Below are 21,878 nucleotides of genomic sequence, written 5' to 3' on the forward strand. Positions count from 1 at the left end.
CATTGTGAGGAACACCTTTTTTTGGGAACTGTTCTTGGAGATTGTAATTGAGGTCTTCATGGCTGTGCTGGAGTATTTATAATCATCCAATCAAAGTGGGATCACCACTACTGGGCCTTCCTTAGGGCTGATAGGCTGAGGTAACAAAGCAGTAGATTTCTGAGAGAAGCCAGAGAAGGAACAGGTCAGTCTGAGAGACTGGAAGGGTGGAACCAGCCCAGGGCTAGACTACTTTAGGGTGACATGGAACAGGATCCTTGTGGAAAAACACAAGAAGAATGTGAAGCCTATTCAGATAATGACTTTCATTACCAAGGGTGACTTGCAGAGCACTCACAGTCAGGGAGAGTCAGCAGCAGAAGCCTGGAACACAGATGGTCCTTGGTGGCTGGAGAGATTTGCATTCCCTGTACCAGGATCCTGACCCACTTGGGTCAACTCAGGTCTCACAACTCAGGAAGTGTGCAGGTCTGTGATGAGTATCACAGGTGACCACTGGTGAAGCTTCCATGTCTGCTTGCAATGGAGGTCACCTGCTTCATTAGGGCCAAGGTTCTCTACAAACAAATTCATCTAAATAGCTGGGTGGTTTGTGGACAGTGAAACTGAGTGGCCATCATTACAGCTCACAGGGTAATCTTTTGGTGGGCTTATCCAGGGACCTTTGCAAATGTAATTCCTTCCTAAAGGATGAAAGGAGATACTATAGGATTTGTGACCCCCTGTTTTCATGATCCTGAAGGCTGTGTGTCTAGGGAACAGATGTTTCTGAGTGTCCTGTCCTCTTTATGATAGACAGAGCCATGAATTCATGATTAGCATGGAAAAAGGAGAGTGGAGGAAACACTTTTGTTTCCTGTGTAAAGACGTTCATGTGCATCAGCATCTGCTCACATCTGTATTCTACAGAAACAAGTCACAGCAAACACCTCAAACCCCATGCCATTATTCTGAGGAGACAGAGGACAGAACATCTGACTATGCTCTTCTCTGACTATGGCAGGAGAGAGAAATGGGTATCTTCTCCCTTTATTGCATCTTGCAGATTAATATAAATTTTACCAATCAAATCCTGTGAGGTGGCAATCTCTCTTCAGAAGCACACACTCCTACTTGAGGGTGTACTTTCTTCTTTGATAAAATTTCCCCAATTCCTTATTTTGTATTCTCTCTGAATTCTTTCTCTGTCTCTGACAAGAACTTGGAGACACTGTGTAGAGGTCTCCTCTTTCTGAATCAGAATGAAAACAGGGAACTGAAATTGCACCACATTGTACAGCTTCTTCATCACAAAGGGAGTGATTGAAAAGTAAACAGAAAACTTCAGATTGTGAAGAATTAATTGAGAGCTAAACTCCTCTCCCAGAATCAGTGTCAAATTCATAAAGATCTCAAGGAATTCAACCACAAGAAATAAAATAACGTAACAAATTTTCAGGTGACTTACATAGATATTTCATAAAAGAACATATTCCTGTGGGTAAACAATGTATGAATAATATTCACATTCTGTAATAATCACAAAAATCCAAGCAAAACTAATAGTGATGTAGACCTTTTCAACAGTTATTGTAAAAATCATCAGACATAACAAGTGTTGGAAGAGGACTGGTGAAGAGTGTACACTGTTAGTGGCATGGTCCTTGTCTGAAATTGAACATTATGTGTCCACATCATGTAATGGGAGTAGACCAGGATGTGACATCTCAGTCTATTTCCTCCTCTCTGTAACTTCTCATGGATGGTACAGGATGGAGCAGGGCAGTGTATGCAACACTGCCTCCTGTTGAGCATGGGAAAGATACTTTTAAGAGATGTGCTAAATTTCCTGAAGGATTTATGTCACATTTTCCCCATTCTATGTGAATAGATTCTTAACTTAATAAGCTACTAAAGTCCTACCTCTCTACTTTGTTGCACTGAAGTTGAAGTTACACACATTAATATCAGGGAACATATTCAAAACAAGCAGCTTAATATTACGTGTGTTATTTGCCTCTATGGTCACTAAAGATGTTGAACTAAATTTTGCTGTTGTAATAATTTGTATTATAAAGGACTAAATATTAAAATCTTGAGTGCCAGCCTGTGGTGCTATGAGAATTATTAGGAGTGGAGCCTTGTGGAGGGAAGGAAGTTGATTGTTGCTGTGCCCTTAAAGTGAACATTGTGCTCCAGCCAATTCCTGAGATGAACATTCGTCTTCATCATGTGTGAATAAGTGGCTTTTTAGTTGCACTGTAACTATAGCAATGTCACCCTTCTTGTCTGATATTTACTTGTTACATTGCCTTGGTAAAGAGAAGTTTTCTGAACCTGTCCATTCTGTCCTTTTTCCACTAAATATGGGTAAAAGTAGTCAGTTAATACTCAGACTGCTGCTGAGTGATGGGCTCCCTCAAGCCACATAAACTAGCCCACCATGTTTCATTTCATACTGCCACAAAATCTCAGGACATAGAAAAAGTGCAATCAAAGTCTTTTCCACAGTGGAGGACTGGTGACCTTTTATGCAACTTCTATCAGAATTCTCACCTCCAGTAACCTTCCACACCATAATGATTGTCCACAATCCTTTCAGCATTAAAATCTTCTGAGACTACAGTAGAATTAGCAATAACCTCACTGACAGCATGAAAAATAATATTCTATTCTAATTCCTCTAAAGAGTTCTCCAATCAGAAGGTATAGTCATGGCAACTGAACTTCTTTCTCTCCCAATTTTCCTGTGTTTGCCGTTTTTTCATCATGTACAAAAGTGGAATTTTAAGAGTTTATTAATTTAGGCAGGCTTTGTCTTTGTGAAGAGATTATCCCTACTATTGAGGAAGATGTTCAGTTACAGCTAGAGTTGCTCCCTGACAAAAAGTGACATTGGTTCCTCCTTTCCTAACTCTCTTCTGTGCACGTGGTGCCTTCCACCATATTATAGTGCAAAAAGGAGTTCAGAGTATCTGACTCATGATCTTGTGTTCACAGTTCTACCTCTGGTCCAGTAAACTTATCTTCTTCATATATTACTCAGTTTTTAGTAGTGTAGCAAAACAAGTTAATGCACTAGAAATTTAATTCACAAGAATTAAAATTAATACACTAGAAAAATTAATTCACCAACATATAAATGATCCATATCAAAATCTAGTCGGATTTGTTCCTGGGATGCAAGGGTGGATCACACATGCAAATCCACAAAGGTGATGCATAAAACTAACAGAGTGAATTACAACATATATCTGATGATTTTCTTAGGTACAGATTGAGAATAAACAATATTGAAAATCCCCTCCTAATAAGACTCTAAGTAATTGAAGGTTTATACCACAATACAATTAGAGGCATACACAACAACTCCAGAGCAAACCTCACACTTACAATGAAACATGGGGTGATGTCCTCTAAGAGGAGGAAAAAGAGGACTGTAGCTCTTCTCACCAATTCTGTTCATCAGGGCACCGGTGCTTTAGCCACAGCAATTAGTGAAGTGAATGTAATCAACCATCTTGGAAAGGAAGAAGATGTTAAATTGTCAGTGTTTATATATAACCTGATCTATTTTTACTTTTTTATTTTTGAGATATAATACATGTACATCTTGGTATACTTGTGCTTCTGTTGTTTGAACTCAGGCCTCATAGTAGACAGTCAGGTTTCTTCTATGAGAGCCACATTGCAGCTGTTTTTCTCTAGGTAATTTTAGAAAGAGAATCATAATTTTGTTCAGATTAGCCTGGACATTGAACTTCCTACTTATTCCACTATGTCAGTTATTATTTCAGGCATGCACCACCAAACCTAGCATTTTGGTTGAGTTGGATGGGTTTCAACCTGCTCTCTTCCCAACCTCTCCTTCCTGAATAGCTGAAATTACAGATGTGCCACCCCACACCTGCCCCTAATTTTGTATATCTTTGTGGAGGTATGAGTCCTTTATTCAAAAAAAAAATTCAAGTACGATAATAAGTAATCAATCCCTTCCAACATTAATAATTTTTAAGTGTGAGCATTTTGGACCCTTGCTTCTTGGTAATTTTTACATATATCAAAACAGTAACTTTAGTTATTGATATAAACAAGAATAAGCAGTGTGTTGGTGGAATGGCTTAAGTGGTAGAGCACCTGCAGATCAATCGTGATGTCTTGAACTCAAACACAAGTACTGCCAAAAGGATGAGTCAATTCCTCCATTCTAACTGTGATTGCTTCCCTATTATTGAACATACACTGTGTTACCTCTCACCTTTCCTTCCCAGTCTCTGGTGACCCTTATTTCCATTCACTTCTACATGATTTACTTTTTAGTTCCCATAAGCAGTTGAGAATATATAATCTTTGTCTTTGTGTCTGACTCATTTCACTTGACAGGTGACCTCCATAATCTTCCATAAGTCTGCAGACAGTAATTCAATGTTATTACTGATTAATATCCCATGATCTATGAATACCATATTTATTTAATTTTTCATCCCCCACATGGCATATTAGATATTTTATCGATTTTAAGTAGTGCTCCAATAAAATACTCTTATATAGAGAGGTCATCAAAATTTTGTGAATAATAAATGACTTTATGTAAAGGGACAGGAAAACAAACATAAAAAATCTGTAATGTTTCAATACATTAACAGAGAATTATGTGAAAATGAAATCAAGAAAATTACATATGTAATGCTGTGAGATGCAAAATACTTGGGAATAAATTAAACCAAGGTGATGCAATATCTCTACCATGAAAATCATAAAACCTACATGATGAAGTCACAGAAAATACAAGGGTATGGAAGTATGTCACATATCTATGATTAGATAATTATTGAAAATCTTCATTCTTTTCAATATGATGCACAGTTTTAATATAATCATTCAAAATACAAATGAAACTACTTAGAAAAATATAAAATCAATACTGAAATGAGTGCACATTCACTAAGGAATCTGGACAGTGAAGGCAATCATGAGGAGAAAGATAGAAGCCAGAGTGATCACATTTCCAGACATCAGCACATTCCACAGAGCTGTCATGTCCAACACTGAATCACTCCTGGAAAAGCAGTCACATGACAATGGAGGGCATAGGAAGAAACCTATCTCTTACAGGTGACTGATTTTCTACTACGTTTACAAAAACATGGCAATGGGAAAATGACAGTTCCTTCAGTAGGTACTCTGGAAAACTAGATATCCATACTCAATATTTCATGACCAAAAACTGATTCTCAAACCCATCCCTTGAGAACTGAAAAAATGACATGATTTCCTGTTTTCCTCTCAAATCATTCAAGTTGTTCATGCAATTCCCAGGGCCCCATCCTGCAGTCACTGCAGGGTTCCCCTCAGCTTCCTGAACAGTGAGTACAGCTCCTGTACATGTGGAGGGGGAATATCTATGGACATTATAAGAATGAATGGATTCCTTCAGTTAAAGGAAGAATTGGTGGAGGCCCAAAATGCTTCACAATTACTATGGTTGGCTATCTTGAGTGACTTATTTGAAATTTTCTAAGCCATGTATCTCACCCCCTGAAATGCAGGTCCCATGTAAGGTGAGCTGTAGTTTAATCATCTTCACTATGGCAATGGTGTCACAAGGTATGTATGCACTGAGACATTGTACTGAAGACAAATATACTTATGTAAATATATTTTGCATATGTTTATCACTTTTCCCTCAGTAATGCTGGGAACAATGAAGTATACATTCATCTTTCAGACATTTCTAAAAGAGCCCATAAATGTCACGGACAATGAAGTCTCTGCATAAAGACATTCACACCATGATGCCATCCTTCCTGTCCCCATATCCATAATGTACAATGTGACTACAGCTCCCTAGACCATGTAGTCTGAACCTGTCTATTTGCAGATCTATAGAAGACTGCAGAGTCACATGGCTATTTAAGAGTGTCATTCTTAAAATGAGATACATCTGTGCCTCCACATTACACAGGAGGCACTTAAGAACAGAAATGTCACATTAGGTGGGCATTTTCCTTCAGTTCACAGAAGAATGTCTCACAATGGAACATTTACTTATGGATAAACATTGTCCAAAGCACAGTTGATTTATTTGTCTTTGTTCAAGACACAAAGTTTTTTTCTTCTTGATTATGATGAATGTGGGGAAATCATAGAATTGTTTTGTCCTTCACAGATATGAGGGTAACATACCTGTGAGAAGAGAGTCAGGGGAGATGATAAAAGAGGACCAAGTATATGAACCACTGGACCTCCTGGTGCAGGACCTTCATATATCAGGACTCATTTACAGTCTAATAGTCATCAGGATGTAGCCACACAACAAGGCTCACAAGAGAACTGGATAGTGTGCCTAGAGATCACAGCACAATGAGGTGTCTCATCTACAGGTCTCCCCAAAGCCACGGGTGTTTGAGGTGACTCCTTGACACACAAGGCAAAGCAAAGTCATCTCTACTTCCACCGATGCTGTTACCTGGTCAGTCTTACCCCAGACTCCTAATGCCAACTTCTTTGCCCCATAAGTGACCTTGCACAGAGGACAGAAGATTTCCATGGGCAATGGGCACTAAGGAGGTACAACAGCCTTTCCATAGTCCTGCTGGATCCGTGGCCTGAGCTACAACTGAGCTCCAGGTGTGTGGCTGAGCCCAGCATTAGGACCACACAGGCCACAAGTTGTATTTTCTGGTTGAATAAAATAGAAAAGGGAGATGTGAGAATGAAAGAGCTTGAGTAAGAACATGAATCAACTAATACAAAATAATTGGCTGGATTCTGAGCCTGATAAGCACAGTCCTACAGAAAGAGGTGAGACAGAATAGAGACCTCCTTTGTAAAGTGTATCTGTGTTCTGATCTCTCCTCCATATTGTTCCCATAATGTATCTGCAGTCTGTCCTAACCAGTGATCACACTGGGTCTCTACCCAGAGTCTCAGGTGAACATTTTCCCAAGGTCTCCTGCTTCATGAGTTCTCATCCAGATGACAATAGCAGAGTCACTTTTGACCACTCAAGTGACGTGTGAAGATGTCTCTTATATTTTGTTTGAATTTTATTTTTGGATAGACAAACATTGATAATAGAGGAGATATGATTATGATAATTCCATACATGCAGTCAGTGGTACTTCAACAAGTTCAGCCCATCTGTCTTACAATAGTTAAATATCAGCAAAAGTTAAAACTTTTTTCTATTCAGAGTTATCTCTGATTCAGTAGACCATAAACCAAGAGAAGATCCATGGGAAACTGTGGACAAACTAACATCCTAGACACACAGAGCAGCACTTGACTCATGTCAGCACCTGCTCTTGAGGCTGAACCAGACCTCCATGTATACTGAGCACCTCATGCTGGTCATGAGTGTCACTGAAGGGAGGCTAATGTGTGAGCTCACACTGAAGTCCTGCAATGTGTCTCTTGTACAATAATACACGGCCGTGTGCTCAGCTCTCAGGCTGGTCATTTGCAGATACAGCGTGCTCTTGTCATTGTCTCTGGAAATTGCGAATCTGCATTTCACCAGTGTATTGTGTTCTGTGGTGTAACTATTACCTTTGTTTCTAATGCTTGCAACACACTTAAGTCCCTTCCCTGAATCCTGGTGAAGGAAGTCCTCATAGTAATCACTGAAGATGAATCCATAAGCTGCACAGTAGAGTATCAGGGATCTCCCAGATGCACCAAGCCTCCCGCAGACTCCATTAGCTGCACCTCACCATGGATGAAAACACAGATAACGATGGTCAGGTAACTGTCATGCATAACCAATTCTCCTCTCAATCATGTCCACTCACACACTCAGTATGTCTTCTTTTCCACAAATCATCTTTGCTAATGGTGACAAGGAAAACCTAGCTCAGCCCCAAATAAATGTTGAATCATCTCTTCTCAGTTATGATCACTGAATGGGGTCAGCTGGGAATCCAGGGCAGGTCTTCTCTTACAGAGCTGCAGGGTCAGGGCTGTCTGTTTTTCCTGAGCAGAGGGAGGCCCTGTTTGCATGTGTGTCTGCTATGTATCAATTGTGGAGAGGTCAGGGACCAGAACAGATGTGAGAGTTGTGGGGCAGTTTGACAATGGTGGTTGCACTGAAAAATACGTATACAAACCATATGTGCTGATGTTTAACTCTAATCCCAGTTACTTGGCAGGTTGATGTGTTGGGCTCAATTTTTAGACAAGCCTGGGCTCCACAATGTGACACTCTCTTAAAACATATGATCTTTCATCAGTGTCCTTGTTATGTAATAGCAATAACTCAAGATTTTATCAATCCATCATTGCATTTAATATTAGGAATGAGCACAAACATGCAAAGCAGTATTAAGTCAAGTCTTTGTATTCATAGAATTACAGGCAATCATAAGTAGTTTTGTACATTTACAAGTACTCCTATCTTTAAAATGCATCCTCTGCACCTATTCTGCACTCCTCAAGAATGGGTTCTTGCAGCACACTGATGTGAGGAGATGAGATTTGGCAGATTATGTTTGCAGAACACCTTATTACGATGAGTACTTGTGCAACTTAGCTGCAGTTTAGTGCTTTTTGAAAAAAAAATAGCACCAAGCTTCAATCCAATGCATGATAATGAGTATCATGTATTTGTTTCCCATTTTCCATCAGTCTGATTTTGTCTGTTGATGTGTATCTTTTATTTCTGACAACCACATTGAGCACAGTACAAAACATAACCTATTCATATGTAAATTAAGTACTTTGTAGATATTCACTAGTGTGGAGATTTGTTCAACCATTGCTTCCTTCAGACTAGTGAACACATTCTCATTCTCACATATTTCCTTTGTTCCCTTGCCTCTTCCCTATTTTCTCTTCACACACACCATGTTGTTCTTCCTGGGCTATTAAATTTGTTTTCATTTTAGAAGACTTAGATAAATCTCAAATTGAGCACTGGATTTAATCCTTAATCATGATAACTCAGATTCTGTATTCTAACCATTTCCATGTTATTGTGTGTATCAGGCACTCATGGGTTTTGTGATGAGTAATTATCTAATGGATAAAAAATATGTTTTTTCAATTCAACTGTCTTATGTTTATAAAATCCATATAAGCTCATTAATTGCAGATGTAAAGACCTCAGAAAAATTGTTATTCTCACAAGAAGCAGAAAACCAGTAAAAACAATACTGCAGTAAGGACAAATTCACAAGTAACATCCAGCATAGGAGAAAACTGAAGTGAAATGTAAAGCAAAAAATATGGAATGTAGAGTTTCCTTGCCTACAGGGTAAAAGAAGTAAGAAGCATTGGCTTCCCGGAGGAAGAGGTAAGCAAATGGTCCATGTCTGATAAGAGGACCAAACTAGAGGTTGGCATGGATTATTGATGGACAACTGTATTCCACTGGGAGACAATTAGGGAACCTGCTTGAACTGCCTCATTCGCTAGATGACCACTGGGCATTAGATGTGGACCACTACCATTCTATGTTCTGTCTCTTGTGGAATCCATGGATTATCTGTGGATGTAAATGTCCCAACTCATTAATAGCCCCTATTTTCATAAATCATTCACCATGTATAGCCTGTAGATTAGCATAAAATCCTTTTTATTATAATTAGTGACAGTGCCTTGCATATCAGCTTCTGGCCCCAGTCCTCACCTTCAAAACAAACAAAATATTTCCCCCAGGAGACTCTGGCCTAAATCTACACTTATTTTTCAGAGAGCAGGTGTCTTTTATCTGGTTTATTATCAAGAACTTTGGCAGAGACTTGGATGGAGACTTTACATCTCCAAGTAATGGAGATATTCAAGAGCCTATCCTTCACATGTTTTGAGGATTAGGCACTCACTGTTTAGATAAAGACAACTTCTGAAAAAAAGCACAGTAGTCACATCTTGTCTGAATTCTGCAAAACTTATGGGGACCTAGGACTGTCCTGTACAGAACAGCATGGGGTACCCCCAATGTCAAAAACTTATTCCTGCCCAGAACACAGTGGATGTAGCAGAGAAAGAGTAGCGGGGTCTGTTCCCACCTCATTATAATTTTTTATGTACTGTGTTGTGTCCTCAAGGGAGAACGTTTGAAATTCTGGTCAGTGGGGAGGGAGCCTATCCTCCTGTCCTAAGGGAATATCGGTGGCCTGGTGTTCAGTCCTGCCTAGAGATGCATTTGTCAACAGTTATCAGATCAGATGTGTGAAATCCCAGGTGTGTGTCTCAAGGAAACTCTGAGGTTTTTCATTTCCATGTTTCCTCTGTGGGACAGGATGCAGCTGCCTTCTCTGGGATCTCAAGAGGTGATACCTATATGTAGCAACTTCCCTGTTAGATAGAAGTTGCTGCCCTTATGTGATTGACAGTTCTCCTGAAAACAAAAATTAATAAATCTCATTGACATAAATCTGTAACTGCAATTCAAATTTCTGGAATATGCCCAAGGAATGAGACTACCAATAGAGAGGGTGATTGTTGACTGGGGAAAAAGGCTTTAGAGAATGGGTCAATCTGGTTCTGTAATATAGAACATAGAGAACAGTCATGACCTTGGCTGTGATGGCAGCATCTTCCACCAACCTGGGTCAATATGTAGGGGAGGCTTGTGCTTAAAGGAAGTCTCTTCTTTCTGGTGGGTCCTAAAGTATGGAGACTCTTTCTTCTCCTGAAGCTCCAAATATTGCTCTCTGCTGAGTTTCCCTATGAAATCATAAGTCATTTTAATGGAAGTTGAAAATTGATATTGTGTATTCTCCAGGATCCCTGTGACTTTGTTTCTTTTTCTCTCTTTCCTTTCTTTCTTCCTTTTATTCTTCCTTTCTTCTTTCCTCTTTTTTTTCTTTCATTCTTTCTTTTATTCTTTGAAGTACTGTGGATTGAATCTAGGGTATCCTGCATGTTTAGCAATTGCCCTATAATATCTAATCTCCCCCAGACTAGTTTTAATTTTGTTCATTGAGTTAAATTTGCCCTCCTTTGCTCAGACCTTCATTTTCTTGGATATTCATAACCCTCTTGGTTCTCTTTTTATTTCTGTTATTTCTTTGAAATAGTTTTCCTTCTTTATGAAAATTTCAAGTTCCTTCTGAGCTGCAAAAGACAAAAGTTGTGCTTTTTATATTATCCTAAAGATTCCATAGGCTTTCTTTATTCCTATTCAACTTCCTCCACTATCTACTTCTAAATAGTTAATCCTCGAGGTTGCAAATGCTTTTTTTGCTTTGATCTATCCATACTGATATCTTGCTGAGTGTAACTTTGCTGAGTGTATTTTCCTCCTCAAAAATTCCTTTTAGCATATTGAAATGGTTCTGTTTATTTTCGTTTATTTAATTTAGTTTCCATGAATCCACTTTTTAATATTATCTGTGCATGAATTCTCCATATTGATTACTGTCTACTCATTTTTTGGAACTGTCCGGCAGGAGTCTCTCTGGCTCGGGGAAGAGTCACAGAAGTGGTGCAGGCCCAGCTTCCTGTTACACATTTGGCCATGATGCTGGTGATGCTAGGTAATATAGATGACTGACTGTACTGTGTATCTTCCCTTAGCAACTGGAGCTGCTCCAGAGGCCTTCCACAAGCAGGCCTAGACACAGAGGCCATTAGAATCCACCCACCGTTAATCCCACCACTCCAGCACCATGTTACAGAAACAAGTCATGTAATTTAAACCAAGTCCTAATTTGTAGTGGGATCTTAAGACTTGCCATGCTGCCATAGGATGAGGAGATGCTGGTGATGTAAGACACTCAGCTATCTTGGTGGATGCTATGCTGAATCATGCCTGGTCTTGCACAGTCTTGGGAGATCACTGAGGGTCTAGGTGTAGTTAAGTATTCAGAGAACTGAAGAAGAGGTCTGGCTCATTGGGGCACATGTCTCTGCTGTTGTTGGGTGTATGTAAGATGTGCTGCTGTGCTCCCTGAGGCAGGGGAACAGTTGATAGGAAAGTTTCTAGACAGATCTAAGCTTGTTGCACCTCAAGTCAGGGCTACAGAGCATGCACAATCCTGGGAAGTTCTACACAGCCCCTCCAATGTTGGAACTCAGAGACCTATGACTCAGCTAGGTCACAAGTACACATGTCACTGGACGATGCCAGGGATTTACTTGATCTTAGCCAAAAGGCCAAGAAGAAAGGCAAAAGATCATTTAGAAATTTTCATTGAGTATTGGGCTGCAGTGATTCACTGAATTTTCTAATACATGCTTGGTTTCTGTAAGAAGGCTAGCACTAATGTCTGAGGTTCAACCCTGAACTGCTGTTGTACCCTGCTCCAAGGTCATGGTCCTTCTGCCTGCTGTGCTGCTCAAGGCTCGGGAAGGTGCTGGAAGCAGACTCATTGCTGCCTGGCCTTCAGCCATCCCTGAGGATGGGTCACAGGTGCTGGCTTGGAAACCGTGACCATGCGAATTTACCACACTGTTTTTCACCATAGAGGGCCTGATACTGCTCTTGAATTCTATGTTCTGGCTTGGTTCTCTCTCCCTCACCCAAGCAGGATGGCTCTGTCCATGCACTGGTAATTTGTGGAAGAATGACATGTTGGAAGCACTTCCCTCTTTTTCTTTGTCAAAGGGTCTTTCTCTTCTGTTACACTAAATGAGGGAATGTGATCTGACACTTGGTGGCCTTAGCACTTATGCAGTAGGGTTTTTGTGTGAACAGCTTTTAGACTTAGTGAGTTTTGGGCAGCTTTCCAGATGTTTTTCTGTGGCAGGATATTGTTCTTCCTTTCTCGAGGAAATTTTTTATATTCTTGTTGCTACTGTGGTTTAGCATCAGGGCCTCATACTTGCTAGGCTGTGATTATACAGATGAACCACTTGTCCTGGCCCGTAAAGGTAAATTTCAAAGGCAGGTAGACTAATAAATTCCCATTCTCTGCCTAGTTCTTCAGGGGTCAGTGGTTTAGCCTCCTTCCATCCCTCTTCCTTCTTCCTCCTGCTACATTCAGACTTCTGCTGTGAACTAGTGATCCCTGTACGGATCCTCTGGCCACACCTTAGGACACTGAATTCCTGCACAGGCAAGGCCATTCCAGCACATTGCATAGACTGATCTTCATCACTGCATTTTAAAGTGTCTCCTCCTTCACATACTAGAAATATGGCACTCACAGGGACAATGAAAACCAGGAAAAAGGTGTATGGAAACACCAAGATAAGTATGAGATTTCATTTAGGAAATACTAGTGTGGTCAAAACATAAAATTCTCAGTAAACTTCTACAATACCACAGCAAAATATTTTGAAATTCATATTTTAATTGTACAGTAATATTTAGAAGATTGTTACTACTATGAATGACCTCTTCTCTCTTGGTACATACATATTTAAGAACACTACAATCAAAGTACCAATCACCCATAGGTGTTTAAGTGCATGGTGACACATCCATGAGATACCACAGTGGAAAGTGGGCAGCAGGTTGGGTGACAGGTGAGCACTCTGCTTGAAGTGCTCCAGGACAGCAGGGAGGTGACCATTGAGACAGAACAGGCAGGATATCAGGTGTCACCACTTAACTCAGGAGAAAGAGTTGGACAAAAGACATTCAGAGGAGGTTTAGACTGAGCATTGCTTTTAAACTGTAGCCCTTGTCTAGAATTTCCTATTTGACAGTGAAAATTACTTCTGTACACAATCTTCTCCCTTTTCAGGAGAAGAAGCACATGCTCTCTGTAGCATATTTCTCTAAAGCCCCTTTCCCCAAGGTGTGTCATTTCCAATTAGCCACTCACTCACACTGTGAACACAAACCTGCCCAATCCCAGCTGGGGGTAGCATTGCATTAGATATGAAAGGTGAGTGGACTTCTCAACTAGTGTGCTTGCTTTCTAGACTCTGTCAGGTGCATACCATTCTGCCAAAGAAAAGTTAGCCTTGTATATTGAGTTATAAGTTGTGTCATCCCTCTCGTGACACTACCAGGTTCTGAGAGAATTTCTAATATTCATATATATTATCAGTGTTTAACAATAATATAAATAATTGTAAAACCTACCAATTTTAATGAGGTTTTTGAAGGTGGATGCAGAGAGCTAAGAAAAAGTATTATTATTTATAGTAGGAAGACAAACAGAAAATAAAAGTTAAAGAAAGATGATACTGTTCATTCTTATAATATTACTTATTATTATTTAGACTCAATCTCAAATAATAAGCTGCACATGGTTGCATGCACCAGTGGTCTCAGCTCCATTGTTGGCACACGTAGGAGTGTGCAAGATGCACCCCAAAAAATATGAGACTATATCTGAAACAGTTATCTATTGTAAAAATACTTTGGTTGTGTGACTGAAGTGATAAAGCAAATGCATAGGAAGCACTTGACTTAGTTCATACACCACTATAACAAAAAAAATAACAATAGAAGTAGTTCTGATGTTCTGAAGCAGGAGAGAGCTCCAGAATCACTGTGCATTGTGCAATGTGATAGGAGCTTGCAGGGTAGGAAGCAGAGTCAGTAATAAAGATCATGTGTGAGTCTACACTTGACATTGGACCTTAGGTGGTGTTTGCTATGAACTGCATGCCCCCTGCTGGTCCTGAGTATACCCAGCATGGAGGTTTGTGTCTGTGCTCACACTGAAGTCCTCTCACTGTGCCTATTGCACAGTAATACACAGCTGTGTCCTCTGTGGTCACAGAACTCAGCTGCAGGGAGAACTGGTTCTTGGACGTGTCTCTGGAGATGGAGATGTCGCTTTTGAGGGATGGACTGTAGTAATTGCTTCCACCATAACTTATGTACGCCATCCACTTCAGGCTCTTCCCTGGAGTCTGGCGGATACAGCTCCAGTAGTAATCACTGGTAATGGAGTAACCAGAGACAGCACAGGTGAGGGACAGGGTCTGTGAGGGCTTCACCAGACCAGCTCCTGACTCCTGCAGCTGCACCTGGGACAGGACACCTGGGGGAAGAAAAATCACTACAGTCTTTCACATTCAGTTAACCTCCCCTTGGATCCATGTGTGAATTTGGGGACACTCACCTTGAGGAGCTGTCAACAGGCACAGGAGAAGACCAAACAGTCTCATCTTCAGGACCACAGCCCTGCCTTCCTCAGAGACCTCAGTCCTGTGTGAGGAGAGAGCTGTGAGCTTTCTTTGCCAGAGAGGGCAATTTAACTTAGAGATTGAATAATAATTTGCATGTGGAAGTCCTCATTTTATCTATGGTGTAGTGTCTGAGGTCAGGTGATCCTGGTACTTCTGTGCCCTGTGAGGTATGCATGCTGTAAAACTCTACAGGTGTTTACATTTGTTATAAGAGAGATAATTTTAGAGAGATGATGGAAGCTTTTCCAAGGATGTTCTCACCTTTGAGGAGAAATATACCATCTTCCATGCCACTTCTCCATCCTTTTCCCCACACTTATGTCTACTCAAGGTCAAAAGTGACTTCTGCTGGTCTGATTCTAGCACAGTTCCTCCTTTTTCTGTTTCTCTAGTGTGCTTTTGTTCACAGATACTCTGGAATCCTAGTACATTGTCACACTTCTGCTCTTAGGAATAAAAATTTAAAAGGAAAATACAGGGTATTGTGAGAAACTGGGTTTCTTCTGAAACTAAGGAGGAAAGAAGTTAGCCTTAGATCTCCATCTAAAGAGATTTGAGCTGTGAAGTGCAGCCTCAGTCCATGGATAATCATGCACTATGGGGGCCTCAATGCAGGTTGATGGCTTCCAATAAACCATGTCATTCAGAGAAAGGGGTAGCACAGGGCTAGCATTCTAATGAAGTCCACGTGCCACCCTCTATGATTTCCAGATGCAGGAGAAGCCATCAGGTCACTTGGCTATGGAAGAGCAGCCTTCCTGTCCCTTGCGAGGATTCAGACAAATAGGGATGTCCCACACCTAAACACACCCAATCCTGAACTTCATTCACACGGAACACTTGAAAACACAGAGAAAGCAGATAGAAGTGTTACAGGTGATCTTGATTCCCAAGGGATACTGCATTAAGCATAATAAGAAGGGAAGCTGAGACTAGCACAAAAACCAGGTTGTTGACATTGACAAGGAAACAGGCTTAGGGTGGCCCCACTCCACTATCTGCAGGGATGAAAGATGAGCAGCTTTCATGAGTGGGATGGACCATATCTGTGACTTACTCCCTATACACACAGAGGACGCCCTGCAGTGCTCATAACTCCTGCCATCTGGACTCCAAGAGGGCAGGTGACAAAATCATCTGGGTTTTTCCGCTCACAGTGACTGCTGATCTCCATTGCACGTGAGCCGCTGTGCTTATGGGAAGGACACTTATCACCTTAACAAAATAGCCCAGTGTGATCTCCTCCTGCTGCTTGATGCCCATCGGCATGCTGGATTGTACTTCTAGTATAGGTGAAGTAGGGTCAGTCTGCAGGACTCCCCAGACCCACAAAGGGAGGATGTGACTCCATGACAGATTGAACAGAGCAAGGTCAGCTCTGTGTTCACATTACATTTTGTCTGTTAGTCTTTTTCACAGGTTAATAATGACCATGTTCATTTCTCACAAGAGTCCTTTCACAGAGGACAGCAGGAGGACCCTGAGCTGTTGGGACTGAGAGATCCCTCCAGCATTTCCCTCCAGCCTGCAGGAGATACGGCCTGAGACTCATTTTCTGGATGAACAAAGGAAAATGGGATATGTAAAAATGATTACTATTGAGAAAGAAAAATGAAATAACTAATATAAATGGGTCAGTTCTGAGTGCCTTGTGCCTAGTTCCTCACAGAAGGAAGGGAAGAGAGAGACATGTTATGTTTTATGCATCTCTGAGTGTGGCCAGGAACTCCTCTTTTTCATAACCTAAATCCTATTGTGTGTGCTAATCAGGGAATCCCACAGAGTTTCTGCTCTGTCATGGGAAAACACTTAACCTGGAGCCCTGAGCCACTGCAACATCTGATCCCATGGCCCAGGCAGAGTCACTTCTGCCTCTAAATGTAACATTCTATGTTTTGTTCACGTGGGAGTATATCTCATATATTTGGAAAATCACAATAAAATTGAACTATTTATATTTAGGTTCCTAAAACCCTCTTGTCATGTCTCACCTGCGTAAAACAGACCCTGACATCTGTGTGTGCTGACTGCCTTCTGTTGGTCGTGAGAAGAACTGCAGGGAGGTTTATGTCTGGGCTCACACTGAAGTCTCCTCACTGTGTGTGTCTCTTACACAGTAATACATGGCTCCGCAGATATAGTTGGTTCTTGTTATTGTCTCTGGAAATGGTGAATCTGCCCTTCACAGAGTCTGGGTAGTATGTGTTACCACCACCATTGTTAATTGCTGCAGTCCACTCCAGCCCCTTTCCTGAAGTCTGGTGGACCCAGCTCATCCAGTAGCTACTGAAAGTGAATCCAGACGCTGCACACGAGAGTTTCAGAGCCCCTCCAGGCTCCACCAAGCCTGACCCAGACTCCACCAGCTGTACCTCACACTGGACACCTGCAACACAGATAATCATGGTCAGGAATCTGTCACATTTTCCTCACACTCATGTCCACTCACACACTCAATGTCTTTCATTCTCTATAAATCACCTTTAAAAATAGCAACAAGGAAAAGCCAGCTCAGCTGCAGCTCCATGGTGAGTGGTCTCTGTTCAATGCTGATCATTGAATGGGATCAGCTGGGAAACCAGGGTTGGGCTCCTCTCCAGAGCTGCAGGGTCAGGGCTGTTCTGCTATTCATGAGCAGATGGAGGCCTTATTTGCATGTCCTTCTGCTATATAGCAAGCTCTGGGTGGAAGATTCAGAATTGTCAGAGCATTAATTGCACTATTTGTGCAATTAATGTACAGTAATAAACACTAAAAAAACTAAAGTGAACCTGAAATCTCATATGTGACTTTTAAATATGATGAACACTACATTTTATGTATTTTTTTCCTTGAACACAAAACTTATAAGTATTAAATTTATTTTCTTTTCAAACATGTGGAAGTATGAAATAATCACAAGGGTTGTTGCTGTGTGTACAGGAGTTCATGACTTCAACCTTCCACAACACTGCTCCCTAAATCAGTCCCTGGGCAGGGTGAGGCTCACTCGGTGAGGAGTGCATAACCCCCTTTCTGTGATGAGCACAGGTGTGACATACCTACATTCTATGTTTAAAAAAATGTAGAGAACCAGGGTTCAGTCAGATGCAGGACTTTTACTCTCTGGCATCTCATGGCACTGTTTCCCTCAGCCAATTTTTATACATTGACATGTTTTTTCTCTGTGTAGCAAACTTACTGTGTTTCAGCACAGGATGTAATAAACTGCTTATTTGTAGAGAGCACGTTTGATGATGCTGACATCATGGACACTTGTTCACCATCAACACAAAAAGGGGAACCATATTCAATCCCCAAGTGTTTCCTTGGGTTCCTATGTAATCTCCCTTCTGCTCTTCCCTCCTCCTTTCCTGTCTCCAGAGAGCTCATAGCCTTTCTATGTGGTATTACATTAATTTTCATTTTTAAAAATTTATGCAACAATCATTTACAGTATACAGCTTTAATTGTTTTACTTATTTAAAACATAATGTTTCTCAAAATCCCTCCATGTTTTTGGAGTTCAGTCATTTATGTGTTTTATGCTCAATAATTTCCCTGTATATTGAATGATTAACTTTTGTCAACTGGCCTGTCCATGGGTGGTGAGATACATTTGAGGTTTCTGGTTATTCCACACTCAGGTGTTATTCAGCTTGTAGTTATAGATATCTCATAAAAGTTGCTCCTATTCTGACAGCAAAGATAAAAACAATACTATAATAGACTATCTGCCAATTAACAGATAAACACTTCAGATTCCAGACTTCCCAGGACAAGTGGACACACATGGAATAAGGAAACTGGACTCAGGTCTCTGCGTTGGACCATACACAATGCTTCTCTGCTCTCAATTCCTACACTCCACAGAAGTAATGTGTAGTATCCTGAGGCAGAGGACACCAGACACCAGGCAGAAGGTTACACTGCACATGGTTGATGTATTACTGCCGAGGAAGTGTACTGGGGCACCAGTGTGTGAGTGTTCCATGGCTCACAGACTCAGGAGGTCTTTGTTGATGTTTGTTGCTATACTGAAAGACCTTACACCTTGTGACATACAAATGGAACAATTTTGTCTCTCATTTTTTTGAGATGAGAAGTCCAAGAACAAGCGATGGTAGTCACGCTGGCTCCTCTTCCCAATTTCCAGCTCCACTGGAGGTATACGTAGGAGGGTCACAGTGCAAGACTCTCCCCTGCAAAAACTTGAGACCCATCTGAAATAATTGTCTAAAACAAGAACATTCTGGTGATGTGGCTGAAGTGGTAAAGCAAATGCATAGGAAGCACATGAGTTAGTTCAAATACCACTATCACAAAAAGAATACAGAATCACTGTGCATGGTGGAGTTTGGTAGGAGGTGGCTGCATAGGAACCAGAGCTTCGGAAATTACACTTCATGTTTCTGTCTGTCTGCACCTGCCATTGGGACTAAGGCTGTTTTTGCTGTGAGCTGTGTGCCCCCTGCTGGTCCTGTTTGCTCCTGAAGGGAGGTTTGTGTCTGGGTTTACACTGAGTTCCCCTCAATGTGTCACTTGTACAGTAATATGGGGCTGTGTCCTCTGAGGTCACAGAACTCAGCTGCAGGGAGAGCTGATTCTTAGATGTGTCTATTGAGATGGAGATGCGGCTCTTGAAGGATGGGTTGTAGCTTGTGCTTCCACCAGAATATATGTATCCCATCCACTCCAGGCTTTTCCCTGGGGGCTGGCGGATCCAGCTCCAACCATAACTGGTAAGTGAGACACCCGAGACAGCACAGGTGAGGGACAGAGTCTGTGAGGGTTTCACCAGTCCAGGTCCTGATTCCTGCAGCTGCACCTGGGACAAGACACCTGGAGACAAGGAGAATTGTTACAGTTAGTCACCTGTGGTTATGAACTTCTCATGGACCCATGTGTAAATGTGGGGTCATTCACCTTGGGGAGGAGTCACCAAGCACAAGAGAAGAAACAGAAGCCTCATCTTCTAGACCACAGCCCTGCCTTCCCCAGAGACCTCAGTCCTGTGTGAGGAGTGAGCTGTGAGCTCCACCAGCCTGAGAGGGGATTTAACTTAGAGACTGAATGATAATTTGCATATGGAGAGTCCTCTTCTTATACATGTGGAAGCACTGAAGTCCAGATGCTCTGGAACTGGTTACATTGTTACACTGCTGCTCTTATTTGATGTCTAGGGCTTCCACACTGTAATTCATTTGTTATCAGCAGTTACACAACAGCTAGAACCATATAGACTGGATAGAATGCTGTCTGTGGTTCAAGGATGGAGACAAATAACTATAATTCCAGTACTTGGAAGTTGATGGCCAGAGGATCACAGTTCAAGTCTAGCCTTGGCACCTGTAGGAAGAACGTATAACACAAATAAATTTTAAAAAATTGTTAGGGATAAGGTTCAAGTAGAAGAGCACTTGAAGTGCTAAACACTGTGCTTATTTGCCAGCACTACAAACAATGTTGTCTGTTGTGTTATTCACAATGGAGATTGTAAGCAATTGGGGAAGAGACATAGGCATACTGCTTTCAATGACCAGTCACCAGATGACCATTCTGCTCCAATTCTTGGGACATTCACATTAACTTTCAGTTTCCTCTGGTTCTGCATATGTTATTCCTGGATTTAAACTACTAAGTGAATCATTGATCCATCCTTTGTAAAACACATCAGAATTGGCAGCATCCATAGAGTGATAATGTGCACAGCAGTCAACTCTGACACCCATGAAGCCTTAAGATCCTTCCACATCCTTTGCTTCTTCAGTGCAATTTCAGAAACTTGCTTACAGACCCCTGGAGCCTACCTCTGCTCTTTTTTTTCAGGTTCAAGTCCACAATGTCTATTTTAACATCAGTAGGATAGTGGAGAGCAGGATGGACACATCACTTCCCCAGTGAAAACAGACTGTCAGGAGTCCATGAGTCAGTGCTTTGGCAATAGAATTGAGATTTCATCTTGACCAACAGATTTGAGGAAAAAGACACTCACTGTTCAGATTCTCATGAATTTGACCAAAACCATAGTGGACAGTTCTTGCTCCATGACTGCTCATCTCCCTAGTTACCTATGCTGGGCCTTTCTAGGAAAAGAAGAGGGTCATGCCCAATGTCACAGACAAGAACTCAGAAGCATGGGAGTCTGGGTACATGCCCAGGAACTGACCACTTAGTGGTGTATGGTGTCCTGCAGAGATTTGAACCATGATGGGTTGAGATCTTCACTAGGACTGTGGGGGTCACCTGTCTTGTCCTGGAGGACAAGGAAGAATATGGTGGATACATTCCTTCTACCTATCATACTACATAGATGGGATTACAGGCATGTGTCAGACACCTGGCTTTTTATTGAGATGAGGGTCTCATTCCCATTGCCCATGCTGATACTGAACTCTGATCCCCCTATCTATATCTCTGAATCAGCTGGAAAATAAGTTATTTTAAAACAATACTTGTTTTGAAAAGTTAAATCATAGATTTCACTGAACTAAACTTCACAGAAAGTTACAGTAAAACTGTCCTAAAGGGAATTCCTGAGTGAGGTAGCGATGTCCTTTGTCCAAAGATGTGGATATGGTGCAGACATTGGTAAGTGGTTATTGTTATCAGACAAATGTGCATGAGATTCTATTTTCTATTACTTTTGGTATATTTTACTTATTGTTTTAAGTTACTTTTATTTTCTATTATTTATTTGGTGTTAAGCTTGGAAAAAGTGTGTGTTTTGTTCCCATCAGCTTTCACAAGGGTATGATATGGTGAAGAGTGACTGTGAATTCAAACCATCTGAGGCAGTTATGATGCTCCTAGTTATGTGAGCTTATTATTCTACAGAGTGGAGATCACTCTGCTTCTGAACTTTCAGAGTTCTCACTATGATA

At 41.1% G+C, this 21,878-nt stretch overlaps 1 gene segment (V, D, J or C); it reads right to left on the minus strand.

The window, feature by feature from the left end:
* Positions 1 to 14,460: 14,460 nt before the first annotated feature.
* Positions 14,461 to 14,994, minus strand: LOC109701544 (Ig heavy chain V region 3-6-like). The segment is given in 2 exon segments: positions 14,461 to 14,867; positions 14,949 to 14,994. Coding segments are annotated over 2 exon segments (453 nt in total).
* Positions 14,995 to 21,878: the final 6,884 nt, after the last annotated feature.

Source organism: Castor canadensis, unplaced genomic scaffold (genome assembly GCF_047511655.1).
Source record: "Castor canadensis unplaced genomic scaffold, mCasCan1.hap1v2 HAP1_SCAFFOLD_552, whole genome shotgun sequence".
In the NCBI taxonomy this organism is placed as follows: Eukaryota; Metazoa; Chordata; class Mammalia; order Rodentia; family Castoridae; genus Castor; species Castor canadensis.